Genomic DNA, 19853 nt, shown 5'->3' on the forward strand with positions numbered 1-19853 from the left:
CCCCTTCACTCCCTTTCCTGAAACACAAACCGCAACAAAAATGGAAATGCACGTCTTTTGGCAATATCGGCTTAGTTTTACATATCGGATCAATATCAAAATGACAAAAAAAAATTCAATCCAATTGAGAATCTGTGGCAGTAAACATAAGTTGCTGTCCTCAGAAGCTTGAGATGGTGAGTAAAGATGACACAAATTGGTATCGAAACATGCAAAACTTGTAATTAAACAACTGCAAAGTGGCGCAAAAAGTTTGGCGAGGCGCTGCGTTCTGTTTCACTGAGTCTGTGAATCCAAATTGAAAAGTTTTCCAGATTGTCGGAGTTTTTGCCTACCACTTAAATATATCTCCTCATCAAAGCTCGAGTCTTGACGGATGCGGTGCTGTTGACATGACTCATGCACAGGAACGCCATCATGAGAACAGTTGAGGGTGCCGTGGTGCCGGAAAGATCCAGCCTCCAAAGGCCTCGGTATCTGCACGAGATAAGAAGCAGGAGAGAAGTAACACACTCTCCTAAGGGTGCATGCAGATAATGTGTGTGCGCGTGTGTGTGTGGGAGCGGGGGAGGCAGCTCCGTGACTAGTGTGTTTGTTTATGTGCATGCGGGTGGGGTGGCGAGCGGGGGACTGTGTGGACACAGAGCATGGAGGGGTGGAGGGGCGAGATGTGAGACGGTGTGGGGCCTTCGGAGCTTCCCAGGGAGAGCCCTGAGCTACAGTTCATTCAGCTCCTGCAGGAGTGTAAACAGACAGTGATTGAATGGTGATGAGAAAGGTGCCGAGGAGGGCAGGACAGTGGAGCACAGAGACGTGGCCCCGCATGAAAACTGTGCCACTATCACGCTTTTGTTTTGGTTGTCACTTGGATCCCATGAGCAAACGCTGCTCCTCATTGGTTCCATTACTGGAACTCCCCTCTCCCTACTACAATGATAAAGCTCGTGACCTACTTCGCATGCATAGATTGGGGCATTGCTTTGCTGCCTTATGTTTATTAGGTCCACCCCCACCACAGCTAAGAATAACAAAGATTTCACCAGGGGAACAGCTGTGTTTTCATCACAAACACATTTGATATTGTAAACACGTAGTTCGCTTGCTGAAGCACAAGGCACTACAATTGTTGTGTGAAAGAAACTTGTGTTAAGGGTGGTTTTGTGTTTATACAAGCCGATGTAGCGCTTCGTCTCCGAGGACTATCAGATTTATTAGATCAGCTGACGAGGACCTGTCGGGCCGGGAGGAGGAGGCGGTCAGTGTTCAGGGATGATCTGCGACTTGTTCAAGTCGAAACAAAAGGCATAATGAAAGGATAAGTCATGCCTGATGCAATGTACAAAGCCTGTGTTAGTCAGTGAGTGGGAGAGGATCAGGTCTTACAGGAATGGTGGTTTCAGATTGTCGATGGAAAACCTTCTGCTGGGACTTCTTGTCCAACGCAACCGGCTGCACTGGATCGCCTCTTCCGCACGCTCAGCTTGTTGACAAATGTGCAACTTGTCAATCATGTCCAGCACGTCTTAAATGTAGCCAAGTGTTGAACAAAACGGAAGTTTCTCGGCTGCCGATCTGATTGCGGTGTATCTGTCATGTAGTGTNAAATGAGTTCTAATCACATGGTTAATATTTTTTACATGCAGATTATCAAAACAACTTTCAAAAAAAACAAATTTAACAAGTGGAGACAATTTAAAGAGCAATAACTGTAAGTCAGATGTATTTAAATGAAGTATTTCAGGTAAATGTATTTGTAAATGCTTGTAAATTTTCTGCTTCTGTTTTCCAGCATTGGTAGGATTTTTTTTAAATGATTGAAATGCAGTGCTTAAAGAGTAAACACTTTATTTCTAGTTTTTTCCACCAGAAAATATGACTTCATAATCAGTCACATTGCTAGGATTGTCTTTTTCAATAATATGTTATCTGCTGCTCAGTTATTTTGACTCTCTAGAGTCAAAAAGGTTGTGACAAATTTTTATCAAGACAGAAAGGTGACTTTTGTATAAATGGGATTTGTTTTCTAGGGATTGCACATGTAACAACGTTACATTCGTTATGTGAAATTGGAAACTCATTTTTCCTTCTCGTTGTTTCAACTCTTTTCCATGTGACCTGACTTTCTTAAGGGCCACCTTCAGTTGGAGTAGCTGCAGCTCACTGTGTGTAGTTTGTGATTGTGTGTGAGAGAGGGAGAGAAAGAGGGCTGGGGGAGGGGTCAGTAAGGGATTTGGCAGCTCCTTTGATCAATAAAGCATAAACAAGAGGGGGGCTTCAAAATGGGTTTCATTGTGTCAGGGGGAGGAGTTGCTGAGTCAGGCCCACTCGCTCTCTGGTCTGGGATAGAGAGTGGCCAGGCAGGCTAGGATTACTGGACTGACCAAGAGAAACTTTCTGAATCCGACTGCGCCCAGCTGTTCCAGAATCTGCTCTAAATGGCACTTTGGGATCAAATGAACTCCAGGCAGCCAAACATGTCTGTAATGTGCTGTTATTGAAGTTTAATAGTAGTATTAATTGGCATCACAGATGTAATCTTGTTTTTGTCCCAGCCTGCTAAGATTATTCGTTCACTAGTACAACAATAAAGCAATATTGTTGAACTGGACAAACGCGCTACTGGAGTTTGGTGCCTTTTTTTTGTTTCGAATGAGGGAACGGGAGGAGGACGGAGGGTGGTGGTGGTGGTGGCAGGGCCCTCTAAATAGGATGCTTCAAAAACAAAACAAGTGAATAGTTAGGTTTTAGGTCGTAGCTCAGTCTGCGCCTTTGTCAAGCAGGTGAAAGCTTTGTAAATGTGGCGCCAGATTGTTAAAGCCCCTGACACTCCGCGGTGTCCGAGCCGCTTCCAGGAAAAAGGGACCCCCTGCGTTGAGCCCTGGGACTGACCCTCCCTCAATAGAGAGGGTCCTGCCTGGGAGAGGAGGGCTTCCTGTATTAGCTTTCCATCTTAATCAAGCAACAAGTGCCAACAAAGCACTAATTATCAATGCCTTCACAGAGTTGCACACAATGCGCACCCAACTCCACCCGCCCCTGTCCTGTCCCGTCCCGGCAAAGATGGTCAGAAAATAGATGAAGCAACATTGTCTGACGTTAGAATAGCTATTTTAAAACCAATTACAGCCTCTTGGAAGCTTTCAAGACATTTTCTGCTCATCTTATGTTTCTTTTTTTTTATTATTATTATTTTTTTTTTTTGCGCCATATTTATCTGAAGATCATGTTTTCTTAGGGGATGTGAACATTTTTACACCAAGATAATTTGAGTTCATAATAAATTGGCTCAGGTTGTACTTAATGGACCAGGACTACATTATGCCTGTTGGCGTGTGGGGTTCCTCAGGGCCCCAATCTAGGGCCACTCTGTAAGATCCTCCAAGCTGAGACTCTGCAACATTTCTTAGCATGTGTATGCTGATGATGCATAACTTTATTTGTGAAACAATATATTTTAGGACTGAAACGTTTAATCGTGATGAATCAATTATCGAAATGATCATCAGCTAATTTAGTAATGAGTTTAATCATTAAGTGGAAAACAGACTAAAAACAAGGCCGTTTGCTGAAATTAATTGCAGTCCCTATTTTATTTTATTTGTTATTTTTATTTTATTTTCATTTTTTGGTGTGGTAAATTAGTCATTAGAAGGAAATTAATTTATTTTCTTGTCTTTTCCTCTTGCAGCCACAATGATAAAAGTACCACCTGGCAGGATCCTCGCAAGGCCCTCCTCCAGACGAGTCAGCCGGCTCCCCCCAGTTCTGTTCCAGTCCAGCCGCAGAACCTAATGAACCCAGCCAATGGTGTGTACTAAATCATACTATTTATTTATTTTTTTTTAGGTAATTAATTAATTTATTTTTCATTTTTTTATTTTGAACTCAAAATGATTGTAACGTATATATGGACAGCTACATTTGCGCAGCACGGTGTAGAATACGGGTCTGGTCTCGTTCTTGCTTGTCTCTGCTCTCGGTTCTGACCATGCAGCTGGAATTTGCCCCAGGTGAGGGAAGGCTCGGGCAGAACGTTACACGTCCTCTGTGTTGTTTTGAAGCTCTGACTCTCAGATTAGATTTCTAGAAAATAAAGTTGCTTCTTTGTGTCCTGTGGATTCATTTCAGCCTGTTTAGTCATTGGCAAGCGATAAAACCTTCAAATGTTGGGAACTTTTTAGTTGTTGTGGCGTATATTCTGGAGCTACTTAAAAATAAATTTGAAGCTCATCTTTGCTTAAGTTTATAAATGTTTAGGTCGCTACAATACAGAGTCACTTATTGCAACATATGCAAATCTTGTCAGTGTTTTGGTTTGTAATCCCCCAGGACCCCTTCCTGAACACTGGGAACAAGCCATAACATCAGAGGGAGAAATTTACTACATCAACCATGAGAAGAGGACCACATCCTGGCTGGACCCTCGACTTGAGCCACGCTACGGTGAGTTTCCTAAAGCCAGAAAATGAGGGGAGACATTTTATGTTCAAATATATGTATGATTGAAACATTTCAATGATTATTTAGATTGAGTGTTAATCAAAGCATTTGATTACCAAGAGAAAGAAGTTGATATGCAATAGTTGGGTAACTCGGTACCAAATCGGGGATACAAGTTGTAGAGTAAAACTACAAGATCTCAGTTCAGCTCCAGTTTATTTCAGGACGTATTTTGCATCATAACTTCCTAAGAAGAAGTGATTCATCCCTTCATGAGTCACGGTTCATTTGATCAGCCTCCATTGTTGGGGGGGCTTTTAATCAACCGCTGTTGTTTTCAAAGCAGATTTCTCCAAACCTCCCCCCGCCCCATTCCCTGCCTCCCATCAAAATTCCCACCTAACCTTTTGTCGGCCATTTTATTGTTGGCCCAACAGCTGAGTTGGCCATTAATCCTTCAGGCCGAGCTGAAGTTTGACAGTTGGCTTTCGGCGTGTGGGTGCCAGCGTCGGTGAATTAGTGACAGGTCCCAGGTACATGTGCTGGAAGGTCTCTGCAGCCATGGGAATGAGCTAATCCCCCAGGGTGTTGGGAAGGCTTCCAGAGATCGAGGCTCCTGCATGTGTCCCTCTGACTCATTTCTGCTTCAGGTGCCATCCTTTCACTGCAGCCGTGTTTCCCTAGGGAAGCTCGCCCTCAGGTTCACAAAGGCAACATGTGTGGGTCGGCGTGCGGTGTGTTATCCTCTTTAATTTTAGCGTTTTTTCTTTTTGTGTGTTTTTTTTTTTTAGTTAAGGCCGGGCGCTCGAAGCTCTGGTTTTATGTAAGCGGTCGTGCCGTGCACAGAGGGCGGACTGGAAAGTTCAAAACAGAGTTGTAAGGGGAGCAGGGCAGCTGGGGAGGGAGATGGCGGCTGCGATCGGCAGAGCTCTTTGAAGATTTTGAAGTCTTGAACACACAAGGCGGCTGGGCCCCTGAAAGCTGGGGGAGAGTAAGGATGACTGTTAACTCCTGAGGTGCCGCAAACATTTTTTCTGCATTGTGTCAAAGTTTTGGCTACTAAAAAAGTTGTTTTCTTCAATTTATACCTCCTTGTTAGTTGCTTTTCTAGGCATTTTTGTTTTCCCCTAGAAGGAAAACCGGATTATTTCTAGCTGCCATACTTCTGAGTGTCTTATTTTATATTTTTGCATGGAAATTAATTCCTCTGGTTTTGTAGGTTTTCCAATTATAAGCTAGGTCCTGTGATAATGGAGGCTAATTTGAGCTTTGGGAAGAAAAGCGGCCGAGCGCCTTTAACTGAGGATTGTTGCCGGCTGGCTTTCCCCCGTGTGAGGCCCAGTGCAGGCACGGCCCCATTTTGCTCAAGCCCCAGACAGACTTGAAACTCTGCCAGGCCTCTTTATTCTGCGGTCCAACTCTTAATCTGTTCCAGACCTTTTCACAGGGGTGGGGGAGACTGGAAGAGGCGAGGCAAAGGAGGGGGAAGGAGCAAAGGGAAAAGGCCGATGGGATAAGTATGCCTCCTCTTCAAGGTCCCAAAGAGGTGACAAGCGGCAAATACAAGTATTAAGTGTACAGTGACTGGATTTAAAAGGGGGTGAGTGACGTGGGCATTTTATTTCTTTTATGCTTCCAGTGCTGAAGCGAAAAGAAGTGTAGATTCTCCGTAGTGGAAGCTTGATTTTTAAAGCTCTCGTAGATAAAAAGTGAAGTTTTCTCTTGCATAATCAGAAAAGTTTTCACTTTGATAGCTTTGCTACTATAAAATACACAATAAAAACACAGAAAGTTGACTTTTTAATTTTTCTTTAATTTTTAAATATTCTACCCTACGTCCCTGATGCATCGTTTGACAAAATGCCCACCTTGAACTTTGCTTGAAGTTTACGACGACAAACTTTCCCGTAGCATTATGCTGCCCTCACCATGTTTTAATGCAAGGATGGTGTGTTAGTTTTAGAAGTAGTAAGGCTTACTTGACCAGATCTTCCACGTGATCGCCGTCTCTCCGACAAACAAACGTCTCTCCTTCTCGTAAACAATTCTACAGCAGTTTGTGTTGGTGTATCCCGCAAAACTGCATCTACAATAAAGCCCACACAATCTGAAAAGGTCTGAGGGTGTGAATGCTTTTACCTCAGTGTAGTACACAACAAAGGTGTGTTTCAATCACAGCCAGACTCTCTCTCCACCGGCTTATCTCGACACGAGAAACACAAGTGGCCTTCTCTTAAACTTGTTAAGTCGGGAGAAGGCAAATATTTACTCAACCTTCAAAGGTTCTGTGCCCTGGTCGTGCTGAGAACTTCCCACAGTTGGCACACCCTCGGCTTTACCTGCCCCAGGTGATCCCGTGCTGCGTTTGCCTGCCAGAGCGATCGGCTGATAAGGCCTCGAGTTGCTGGATCTTTGTGCTGCGGGAGTGCATGAAGAAGACAAAAGGCAGACTGCATTAACTAGTCTCTTATCGGCACGGCTCACCTGCAATCGCCACCTGTATGCGCTGCTGATTTACACCACGCACACGGTCACGTCCTGAAAGTTCAACCGTGCTGCTTGTTCTGAGCTGTCGCTCTGGCCCCTTTCCACCTATGATTTAACTTTGTCATCAGTGTTTGTGAATACTTTCGACTTAATGTTTTGTCTTTGGGGGGAATCCTTGACTGAGGAGCCCTGAAGGAAAATTCCATTTATATTTAAATCTGGGCTTAGTCGCGCTGCTTGGTTAAAAAAACAACAGATTTGCCCTGATTAGACTGATTACGCAACCCTGGTATTATGGTGAAAAAACTAAACACACACACACACACACACACACAGAGCTACTGAATCTTTGCAGGTCAGTGGTAGACCATACACTGCCTTTGAAAAGTTTTCATACTCCATGAATTCTTTCACATTTCCCACAAACAAACCATAATACTGTGCAGCAGAGCGTGACTGTGAAGTGGAAGTTCAACAATACCTGGATTTTCAGCTTCACATACAGACACCTCTACTCGTATATCCTTGGTAATATCCAGTTCACCCAATTAGAGGTAACCTAATTAGTAATCTTGTAATAAATGTAGCTGTTGGATAAAAGGCCTCAGAGGTTTGTTGGAGAAAAATGGTGGACAAACAAGAACATGAATAACAAGTCAGGGAGGAAGCTGTAGAGAAGTTTAAAAGCAATATTTAGGGATGCACTGATCTGAAAATTTTGACCAATGTCCAATATTATTCTCATCACTGTTATGGGCAATAACCAATATTTACCAATATTGTATGTGTTATATCTATTGACATACGTCTTTAAAAGTATGAAAAAATGACCACACCACTGGCGTTGCTTCTCTCCTTCAGTTATAAATGCCACAATCCTGCACTGCATCACTATCACATACCCAAACACCTCTTAGTCAAACCCCTTCACTCCCTTTCCTGAAACACAAACCGCAACAAAAATGGAAATGCACGTCTTTTGGCAATATCGGCTTAGTTTTACATATCGGATCAATATCAAAATGACAAAAAAAAATTCAATCCAATTGAGAATCTGTGGCAGTAAACATAAGTTGCTGTTCTCAGAAGCTTGAGATGGTGAGTAAAGATGACACAAATTGGTTTCGAAACATGCAAAACTTGTAATTAAACGACTGCAAAGTGGCGCAAAAAGTTTTGCGAGGCGCTGCGTTCTGTTTCTCTGCGTCTGTGAATCCAAATTTAAAAGTTTTCCAGATTGTCTGAGTTTTTGCCTACCACTTAACTATATCTCCTCATCAAAGCTCGAGTCTTGACGGATGCGGTGCTGTTGACATGACTCATGCACAGGAACGCCATCATGAGAACAGTTGAGGGTGCCGTGGTGCCGGAAAGATCCAGCCTCCAAAGGCCTCGGTATCTGCACGAGATAAGAAGCAGGAGAGAAGTAACACACTCTCCTAAGGGTGCATGCAGATAATGTGTGTGCGCGTGTGTGTGTGGGAGCGGGGGAGGCAGCTCCGTGACTAGTGTGTTTGTTTATGTGCATGCGGGTGGGGTGGCGAGCGGGGGACTGTGTGGACACAGAGCATGGAGGGGTGGAGGGGCGAGATGTGAGACGGTGTGGGGCCTTCGGAGCTTCCCAGGGAGAGCCCTGAGCTACAGTTCATTCAGCTCCTGCAGGAGTGTAAACAGACAGTGATTGAATGGTGATGAGAAAGGTGCCGAGGAGGGCAGGACAGTGGAGCACAGAGACGTGGCCCCGCATGAAAACTGTGCCACTATCACGCTTTTGTTTTGGTTGTCACTTGGATCCCATGAGCAAACGCTGCTCCTCATTGGTTCCATTACTGGAACTCCCCTCTCCCTACTACAATGATAAAGCTCGTGACCTACTTCGCATGCATAGATTGGGGCATTGCTTTGCTGCCTTATGTTTATTAGGTCCACCCCCACCACAGCTAAGAATAACAAAGATTTCACCAGGGGAACAGCTGTGTTTTCATCACAAACACATTTGATATTGTAAACACGTAGTTCGCTTGCTGAAGCACAAGGCACTACAATTGTTGTGTGAAAGAAACTTGTGTTAAGGGTGGTTTTGTGTTTATACAAGCCGATGTAGCGCTTCGTCTCCGAGGACTATCAGATTTATTAGATCAGCTGACGAGGACCTGTCGGGCCGGGAGGAGGAGGCGGTCAGTGTTCAGGGATGATCTGCGACTTGTTCAAGTCGAAACAAAAGGCATAATGAAAGGATAAGTCATGCCTGATGCAATGTACAAAGCCTGTGTTAGTCAGTGAGTGGGAGAGGATCAGGTCTTACAGGAATGGTGGTTTCAGATTGTCGATGGAAAACCTTCTGCTGGGACTTCTTGTCCAACGCAACCGGCTGCACTGGATCGCCTCTTCCGCACGCTCAGCTTGTTGACAAATGTGCAACTTGTCAATCATGTCCAGCACGTCTTAAATGTAGCCAAGTGTTGAACAAAACGGAAGTTTCTTGGCTGCCGATCTGTTTAAGATCTGATTGTGGTGTAACTGTCATGTAGTGTGTTTTTTTTTATTTCACCTAACCTGTTTAAGTGGCAAACTTGTTCTCATGGTTGCTTAGAACTGGTTCTTTGTCACAACCAGAAAATCCTCTGACTAAGGTGCATCTTTTTTTTGCTGGGCAAGAGGAAGAACCGTTTCTATCTGCTGGAGAGGTGGCATCATAGAGACCAACAAACAGTCGGTGACTCAGTTTAGTTTTGTTTTTATTTTTAAAAAGGAAATAATTAATATCTTACTGAAAACCAAATGGAATGATTTGTGGAAACTACCACAACCCCATTGGCTGCTACGACAGTTGGCTACCATGGAGACTGAACACACAGGCACCTCTTTCTGCTACCAGAGAAACGGGTTGTTGCCTGCTTCAAAAATGGTGTGTCATCACAGAAGGCCACTTCAGTGATGGATTGGTTGGCGACTCGTTGAATACGAGGCGCAGAGCAGGCAAGATAACTAGGATGGTTTAGAGATAACCTGTAGGAAAGATCTGTCCACAGCTTTTTCTCAATACATTTATCCCTTCGAATAGAGGATGAATTATGGGCTCTAAACACAGGAGGCAATGTTGCCTTCCACTAGCCAAGCAACCAGCACAATTGGGAGTATATGAGATATCAAGCTTGCAAACGTAGACGAGCGGGCTAGCGACGCGACGCAGGAAAGTTGAAAACTGTTCAACTGTTGTTGCTTCTGTTGTATCCCACACCGAGTGGCGGAAAACATTTGCTGTCATTTTGTGGTTCCTGTGTTTCAAGTGCATTATTTACAGCACGAAATTTACACGCAACACTCATAAAACACTACTGCATTTTTATTTCTGCCCATCTCCGTAGCAACACGTTTGAAACCAGTTAGGTGTCCTAGCAGGCCACTCAGATGGCAAACCACTCGGTCTGAATATCTACATTCAAACCTGAAGTGACGAGGGAAATACAGGTTAGCCGGTATCCGTTACTATGGCAACTAAACGCAGACTAATGGATGGTTATTATTGAGGAGCAACTAAGCACACTGACTTCTGAGAGAGTTTGAAACTCTTTTGAACTTTTTAATTTCCACACGGGATGTGAACAAATCTGCCTTATAATCTTTTGTGTACCTCCTGTTTACAGTGCTGCTGGTAAATACCAATCAAAGACCAGAATCCTGGAGATGTTGTTCCCGCATTCATTTTGTCTCACAAGTCGGAGCTCGGATCAAGACATGACGTTGGCACCCGAGTAGATCTAGTTGTAGTGGCACATTGGGGGAAAACCTGTGGGATTTGCTAGTTGTTCTCACAACAACTTGTTTCTCTCCTTTTTTCTTATGCATTCACACTTTAGGAAACATATTCACAAAAGAAATTGCACATCTCTGTGTGTGCTATTGGCTTAATGTGATATAACTAGAAATAAGCAGTATTCTTCTGCAACAGTCACAACCTGAAGATAAGTTATTGACTTCTGACTCAGAAACTCAAATTTCCAAGTACAAACTTTTGCAGGAAAAATACGAAAGCAGTGGTTTTTATTTTTTATTTTATGGTATGTATTGAGATTGAATCAACTGTACTGTATGTTTTTTATGTTTGCTGTTTTATATACTGCAGTCTTATGTTTTAAGTTTTTTTGTTTCATTTTTGCAGCGCTGAACCAACAGCGGATGACACAGAGCGCTCCGGGGAAACAGTCGGGACAGCTGCCTCCCAGCACCCACGGTGGAGTGATGGCAGGAAACAACCAGCTGAGACTTCAGCAGATCGAGAAGGACAGACTCCGACTGCAGCAGCACAGACCACAGGTCAGCCATCAGTTTGGTCTCGGTGCCTTCATTTCGGAGGGGGGGGACGGAAGGGGCACATTTCCTTTCTGTGTCCTATGAGTCATGGACATTACATGGACCCTCAGTGACTCACAGGCAACAGCTTTATTTTGTTATGGAGTTGTAATGCCTCCTCTTGGTAAGTCATGAATTAAGTGTAGTGGTGGATCTTAAGCCTCTTTGATCAGGTTTTATTGTTCAACTATCCTGCCCTGTGAGTCATATGTGGTAAATTTATCACTTCCTTACCGTTCCGCCCACGCAGGGTGGTGCCGCAGCGTCCCCTGATTTACTCAGGACTGTGTCATAAGCTGGAAGACTGAGCTTTATGGTTATGAATGAGAGTGCTGGAGATTTTGTTTACTCTGCCGTTCGCTTGGGTTGTTTAAAGTTCCTGGTGTAGGAAGTGACCCATGTGTGTACATGCAGCGGGCTGTGAGGAGAATACAGCCATCTGACCTTCCTGAGGGGCCACGGAGATCATGTGCTGCAGGTTTCAGCGGTCATGTTGTTGTTGAGTCCTTATCAGGCTCTGCAAAATTAATTTTGTTTTCACAGAAAGGTCTCTGCTGCAGGAGCTCTGTTTCCTGGCTGATTGTGGCTTTAATAGCTCCTGCAATTTGATGTGCACAAAACATGATAAAAGTTTAGTATTTTCCAGGAAGACACTACTGTTTCAGCAGATAAACTTAACAGAAATTTTAAAAATTAGTTTTAAAAATATTTTTTTGTCTTACTGGTCCTGTACTTTAAGGATTAATGAGGAAGTGCCAAAGTACCAAGAGATCCATCTGTTGGTACTAGGTATGCACCGATTGCAGTTTTTTGACCGATCACTGGTCTTTAAAAAGCCTAACCTGCCAATATCAATTTTGGCTGATACCATTTTTTTTCTTTGAAATATTGCTAAGTTGGCAACAACAGGGTGAGTTTTGTTAGCCTCACACTTGCAGACATAACCTGATGGGCAGGTCTGTCAGCCAGCTCTCTCACGGCAGAGCCAAAGGGCTGATTTTTCAGATCTTTACGATCGATTTAAAATGTGATCGTGGATGAGATCCGCTTCACGTGCAAGCGCCAATCTCCCAAAATCAAAGAAATCGGGACCGATTTAATGGTGCATCTCTAGTTGGTACCTCTGAGGTAATGAACAAAAAGCCAACAGTGGTCACTAAAATTACTTGAAACTGACAAAAGTAACAATGAATAAAAACTTATTGATAATTAACCAATGAAAATTAGATGTTGCTTTTGAAGTGGGGTTCAACAGAATAACAACAACAACCAAAAAAACCTAATAAAACAGACATGGACAAAAATGATGGTACCTGTAACTTAACATTTTGTTGTGCAACCTCGGCCAATCTGCAGTGACACTGCCTAGTTGTGTACTATTTTTGTGCAGCCACACATCAGCTAATCAGATGTTTGTGAGTGGATCTGCTTTACTCTGCCGCCTGCTATTGAAAGTGCCCTTCTTTTTCTGGTCTTAACGGGTGACTTCACAGATAACGCTGTGAAACGAGCCGACTTGTCCATCAAGTTAGCCAGAGGCTGATACTGGTCTTGCCTTCCTCATCGAACAGGAAATGGGACTTTTGGTGTTGGATGGAAAGTATGCCTTTCCAGTCTCACTAGAGCAGAGGTTCCCCCCCCGTCACACATGTCGTTTCAACCAGACGGCCATTTGTAATCCATAGGGGGGGGGGCGCAGAAAATGTTTGGAAACCACTGGGGGAGCGCAGAAGAAAAAGTTTGGGAACCACTGCACTAGAGCAAGAAATCCAGGGTGGCGTAATGGTTATGCCTTCCAGAACAGAAGAGCTGCTGCGCTGACACGCCAGTCACTTCTAGTTTGACACAAAGTGCCACATGGAAATCTGTGACTTGCGTTTAAGCAGGACCTGTTTTGCAAAACTGTCAGAATAAGTTATAACCCAAACGACAAGAAAAAAATGTCCCCACGCTTGTTGGGCAGTGACTTTTTATGTAGAAGCGTCACTCCCCACACAGAGCCGGCCTTCCTTTTGTTTGCTTTTTTCCTGTAAAAGCTGATTCTCAAAATAGTGACAGTGGTCAAGTCATTTCACCTTCCCGTTGAAGGAGTTGAAACAGAACAACGTGACATCATATCCTCAACCTTATCTATAGCAGCATGTGTAGAAAACAATTGTCTTGGACTGTGGCGGCTGGCCTCTTGTGTAACATAATGCTTTATGAGGGGAACAGGAGGGGGTTGTATGGAGCAATGTGTTACTGCAACAGAGGAGTAAGTCCAGTGGTTCACAATTTTTATAACAAGTATCACTGTTTTTAAGAGACGTGTTGGGTTATGTCATAAAAACAAAAATGTAGAAGTGGTTTGATTTTTAACCAAAAGGTGAAATTTCCACATCTGGAGCTTATATAATTTGTAGAAATTACTCCACAAGTTGGAATTCCTTTTGGGAAAATTTAAGTTTTTCCAATCAGAACCTCATCAGAAAATTAGGCATTCATAGAACATATTGCATGCACTCAAATTTAGCAAAAAAAAAAAGAAAAAAGAGTGCTCACAGACATTGAAAAGAGACCTTGCAAACCTTTACTATCACTGCAAAGAATGCCGTTAATTCTTCAAATTACATAAAATGTGATTTTTGGGACATTTTATCATCATCAAAATTTGTTATCATGACAGGCCTAGTTGTTTGATGTCTCGCAAATACTGAATGCCATAATATCCACGACCGACTCGGGTACCATGGTATTAGATAGTTCAGACATATTTTTATAATCAGTTTCTTTCATCGCCCACAGGAGCTTGCTTTGAGAAACCAGCTGCCCACCAGTATGGATCAAGATGGCAGCACAAACCCCATCTCCTCTCCTTTGGCCCAAGATGCTCGGACCATGACTGTCAACAGCTCTGACCCATTCCTTAACAGGTCAGTCTCACACAGAGAGCTCTGTAAAGAAAATGGAGGAAGTCTTCCTCTGTCACAGCAGAATCCCTGACTTGCAAGAGGCCGCCTGCCAAAAAAAACTTCCAGTTCTGGTTCGGCTTGTCATGCTTACTGGCTCCTGTGTGAGGGGGATCGGTGCTCTGGGCCGCTCGAGGCCGCATTACGCAAGCTGTCTCTGGGCTTTAACCCTCCTCACATGTTAATGACTCACGCAGACCAGACGGAAGTTTTCCGCACGGCAACGGCCCCTGGTGTACAGCGGCAGCGTTACAGGTCACATCAGAGCTAAAATGGTGGTGCGTGTTATGAAAAGCACTTTGTCGGGCCTTTATTAGATCGGAAACAGCTGCCGCTTCGGACAGACGGCAGAGTTCTCCGCACGTAAACGGAGCAGAGCGTCACAGCGGAGTGTAAATCCGAGCGGTTCAAGCTGACAAAGTGTGGAAAGAGCTGAATAGCAAGCAGGCTATGAGAGCATGTGGTCCAGTCAGTAGACAGGCCAAACTAATCCCCCCACCCTCGTTCCCTCCGCTCCCCCTGCTCTCACAAAGGCTTCATTCATCTTGCCTCTGCCATACTCTGCCTACATATTTTTCTGCTAATTAGTATAGACTTGTCAGATATCATCTTTGCTCCTTTTGTCTTTTTGTGCCTTTCATTGTTGCTTCTTTTCCTGTTTTTTGGGTGAAAAAGTGAAGTAGGTGTGTGAGAATTTAACAGATCAAATGCAGAAGGTTCTAGTTCCATTTGATGGCAAAGGAAAGTTCGATCAATTCGAGAAAAACTTTTCAAGTTTCACCTTGATTTTAATTGGTTTTAGGCCATTTAGGGTTCTCCAGCCTTCACAAACCAAAGAGCTGTTTTTACCCTCATCCCAGCTAAATAAAACTCTCCTGAAAAGACAACTTAAAAATGTTAATAAATATCTATTATTCTAAATCTGTTAATTTTTCAAGAATCCTAAATATCCATTATTCTAAATCTGTTAATTTTTCAAGAATCCTAAGATTATTTCTGTTTTTTTTATTATTATTTTTTGTTTTAAAATAAGAACAGAAACATAGAACGCTGACTACAAAAAGAGGACCGATTCATTTTCTTCTACAGGATGTTGATGTGTGAGAAAAATTATGACGGTAAAAAAAAACAACTTTGTTTCAGAGGCAATAATGACAAATGATAGTTGCTTCATTTTATTGTCAAAATCAAATGTGGGATTAATTTCATGGAGAATATTGGAGAAAAAAACTGCTAAATCATACATTTGTGATTTAGCAACTGTATGATTGAAAAAAAGTTGGTTCTGCACTATTTTTAGCCAGTTTACTAGGATCCATTGTGGATTCTCTAGAACCGCAGGCAGTTTCTAATTGATGTTTTGATGTTTGTGGGTTTCCAGCGGGACCTACCACTCCAGGGATGAGAGCACCGACAGCGGGCTGAGCATGAGCAGCTACAGCGTTCCTCGCACTCCAGATGACTTCCTGAACAGCGTGGATGAAATGGATACAGGTGAGTGACGCGCCGGTGCATCCCCTGCACCGTGATGGCAACCAAACGGACAAGACATGTTATATTTGGCATGCCTACCTGACAAAGGACAAACTACTCTTAGCTTTCAGACCATTCTGATGCCGTGAGGCTTTCTGAACCCAGCACCTTAGCCAGTCAGCATTTGTGGAATATTTCTGATTCTTTTCTAATGGAAGACAGATCTGGACTGCAGGCTGACCAGTTAGGCGATCACAGAACCTCTCTGAAGCAAGACTTTCGAAGTCATACAGTGCATTAATTTCACACAAAAATTACAAACAAATTCATATGGAAAATATCTCCCCTTGATCGTAGTTTACGTTTCCCTCAAATTCTTGGACAAAACCCAAAGTTTCAGCCATGTGGAAGTCATCCGAGCCGTTGGTACAGCCGCATACCGTCAGCAGCGCCACCTTTTGCACTGCCTGCTGATAACGAGCCAAAGTTTTGGCAGCAAACTTGTGGGTAAAGTCAGGGTAAACACCTCTGTAACTTTCCCACATTGTGTCACGTTACCACCACACACATCAGTGTATCTCATTCTGGTTTTATGTTGCATGTCCATACAAAGGAGTGCAGAAAAACGAAGTGAAAAATGCAGTTTTCAAAATGTTTTTTTAAATTGAAAATATGAAAGATTTGAATTCTGTCCCCTTTTCACCTGAAAACTGCAGCCATTTGTTGGGTGTCAGACTTCCGCTGATTTGTGAGTGGAGTCCTCCGTTGTGCTGTTCTGTGAACACAGAACAAACGGCATCATGGAGTCAGAGGGACGCGTTTTGTTCCGCATTATAATAATGTAACGCTCAACCGTCCATTTGTTCATCACATAAAATCAAGACAAAATGCATTGATGTTTCTGGTGCAGTTCAGCTGTATTTATATGTTAACAACAAATGTAGTCTTGAAGCACTTTACAAAATATCAAAGTAAAATTTGTAGCTTGACAAGATGTCAAAAAAAATGTCATCTTCTGTCCATCAGGAGACTCTCTCCCAGCCTCCATGGCGTCGCAGCCCAGCCGATTCCCCGACTACCTGGACGGCATCCCCGGAACCGACGTGGACCTGGGCACCCTGGAGGGCGAGAGCATGGCGGTGGAAAGCGAGGAGCTGATGGCTAGTCTGCAGGAGCCGCTGAGCTCCGACATCCTCAGCGACATGGAGTCTGTTCTGGCGGCTACCAAGATCGACAAGGAGAACTTCCTGACATGGTTATAGAGGACCCGAGCGGAGGAGAGGGGTGGGGCCGGGCGGGGCGCTCCGTACCACCTGTTCCCCCGCTGCGTTCTGAACCGTCGCCTGCTCTGATCTCTGAAGGATTCATAGATGCTTTTACCAGACATTTCAGCGAGCCTCTCTGAACTTCTGTGCCTCTCAGCATGTAAGGCCTAACCTCTTTTCAGGCAGTATTCTGATCTTTTCACTTGTGTTTTTATCTTTTTGAATTTGTCTGTGTCTTCAAGGCTGGCCTATGAACAGACATTTATGCAAGGGCCCCAAAAATTTTCACAGGTCTGTCAGCTTATTTACCCAGATGGTAGCTGAAGTGACCAAGTGCACGTGTTCTTCTGCAAGGACTGCCCATGTTGCCTCCCACCTGGAGCCTCCGGAGCCTCTCTTGTTTTTGCAGTGCGCCACCAAGCATCTGTGTTTGGGACTATTGAATTTAGTTAAATAGCTTTATGTTTGCCTCAAACCTTTTTTTTTTCTCTCCTTTCAACGAGCCTGAAAAACCAAAAATGATGTATTCAAAGCATAAAGAACAATACTGATTTGGAGTGAAGGTAATTTGAGGCGCGATTTGGAGTTGGTGGCTTTGCTTTTCGTTGGGGTGGGGTTTGAAACTGGGGACCGACTACATCGCTGCTTGGCTGTGCCAGCAAGTCTAAGTTAAACCTTTAATAGATCAAGTGCCTTCGGATGTATTTTTTAAAGACGCGAGCAACTCGAACAATTTACCCAGTATGTATAATGCAATGATAGGCGTCGGGCTGTATTCATGCATATATAAGCCGCATTTTAATTGTTTTAATAATCAAACTGTATTATGTTTTATAAACACAAGGTGATTTGTCGGGGATCTTTTTCTTACCCGTAGCTTCTTTTTCTCTCATTCTTATTCAAGCCTAACCTAAAAAGTGTGTTTTATTTGTAGCTTGTTACACATGTATAATAGTTTAGATTAAAAAAAGACGTTTTTTTTTTTTTTTTTTTTTTGTCCTGGTTTGTAGCTAAAACGTAGGGCGGGTGCATGATAGACAGTTAGATCATATGGAGGGGATAGGATTTATTACCTCTGTCATAACTCCATTAGTCTTACACTTAAATTAATGAGGCTGTTTTTTTTTTTTTTTTGGTGGGAGGGTTGAGGGGGGTTCACTCGTTTTTCTTCCTTTAATAACTTCACAGGGTCAGCTGTTATCAGAGCACCAGATTCCCTCTGCCAAGACACAAGCTAGATTGTTTGGACTCGTTTTGTTTTATCTATCTTCTGATTCTCTCTTCTTTTGCTTTGCAATATATATTCGCCTATTAGTGTTATCGTGTTTTTATTCATCGCAAGCTGAATTTTTATCCTTTCTCTGCTAAATATTAACCAAAAAAAAAAAAAAAAAAAAACAGGAAGATCTGTAGACTCCACAGATATTATAGCTCGAATCAGTTCAAGCATGTGACCGGATATGTGAAATTACAATGTTTGAAACTGAGCGCCCGCTCCGCGCGATGCTGCGTTGAGCGTCTAAAAAGAAGCAACAGTTTGGATCGGCTGGGCTTGGACAAGTTAAAGCAAGTTTTAGAGTCATGTTTAAACGTAACCAAGAAGGAAAAGGGTTTGGCTTATTGCTGTAAGTTACACAGCGTTTGTATGTGTGTTTTGCTTGATGTTTAATGGGATAATCCACAAACAATCATATATTTCAGTCACGATTCCAAAGATGTTTTTTTTTTGTTTGTTTTTTTTTGTCTATTTTGAATTATTTTTTTTGTTATTTTTGTGTTTTGATTCTAATGAACACTACCCTTATTTTTCACTTCCATCGTCAGGATCGAGAAATGTCAATCGGCCTCCGTGTGAACAAAACCTTATAAGCTAATGGGAAGTTTTCTGTATGATTTAAGTGTTATCGGACGCATCTGACTAGTTCTGGCGGAGAGGTTCTGAGGTTTCTGAACAAAGGAGAAAGTGATTTTCGAACAGCGAGCGCATGTTTACATAATTTTACAAAAATGCTCCGGCCGCTGTGCAAGCGACACACCGACAGCTTCTCTCGTGATCACGGCGACGTTTACATGGTGGCAACATCTGCGTATTAACTGCAGTAACCTTTTGGATAATCTTGATAGAGGCCTTGCTGGATGGCACGCTGATTCTGTTGTCAGCCCAACAGTGAATTGATATAGCATTAACTTGATGGAAAACATGCTTAAACATGTATCTTAGATTAGAGGACATTAACTTTTTTATTTTTAATTTGTTATTTTGTGTGAGAACTTCATTGTAGTACTGATTTTTACTGATCATGAGACTATGTTTTAAAACAGTGTTTGGAGAGAACAATGCAACTAAAATAAGTGGTACCCCACAATGCTTCCATAACACGGCTAGTTTTCATTTAATGCAATGCTTTTTTTTTTTTTTGTTTTTTTTTTTTGTCACACAACTGATTTTTATTCTTACCTAGAAGAGTGTAAATTGTAAGAAAATTAGCTGTTGACTCATCTTAGCGGTAGAACTAATCACAAGTTAATTTGTTTTAGTATTTAGAGTTTTCTAAATGCACATGAAATGAATTTATATTCGGTAATGAATGTTCATTTTTGATATGTGCATGTGTTTTGGAACAATAAATTCTGTTACATTATACATTTCTTTATATGATACTTTGAAATTGGCCTTAAATAAAGTATATACGTTGTTTTAAATTTCATTTGTGTTGTTCAAAGTGTTTTTATTCATTTATATATAATTATACACACTTTCTGCTCTTTCCTCACCTCTGCAAAGCTTCATCAAGTTTTATGAAACTTCTGTTGTAATGCAGTACATCTGGAAAGTATTAACTTTTTTCACATTTTGCTATCTTACAGCCTTATTTGTAGTTGTATT

At 42.6% G+C, this 19853-nt stretch overlaps 1 protein-coding gene across 1 annotated transcript in view; it reads left to right on the forward strand.

The window, feature by feature from the left end:
• The window catches only part of yap1 (Yes1 associated transcriptional regulator), a 37085-nt gene extending 19394 nt beyond the window's left edge, over positions 1–17691 (forward strand). Inside the window, exons 5-8 of the mRNA XM_007569945.2 lie at positions 11090–11244; positions 14065–14192; positions 15610–15722; positions 16728–17691. Of these exons, the coding sequence (XP_007570007.1) occupies positions 11090–11244; positions 14065–14192; positions 15610–15722; positions 16728–16963 (632 nt within the window). The 3' untranslated portion in view covers positions 16964–17691. The remainder of the gene's footprint in view (positions 1–11089; positions 11245–14064; positions 14193–15609; positions 15723–16727) is intronic.
• The last annotated feature ends 2162 nt before the right edge of the window (positions 17692–19853 follow it).

This window comes from Poecilia formosa, unplaced genomic scaffold (genome assembly GCF_000485575.1).
Source record: "Poecilia formosa unplaced genomic scaffold, Poecilia_formosa-5.1.2 Scaffold252, whole genome shotgun sequence".
Lineage (NCBI taxonomy): Eukaryota > Metazoa > Chordata > Actinopteri > Cyprinodontiformes > Poeciliidae > Poecilia > Poecilia formosa.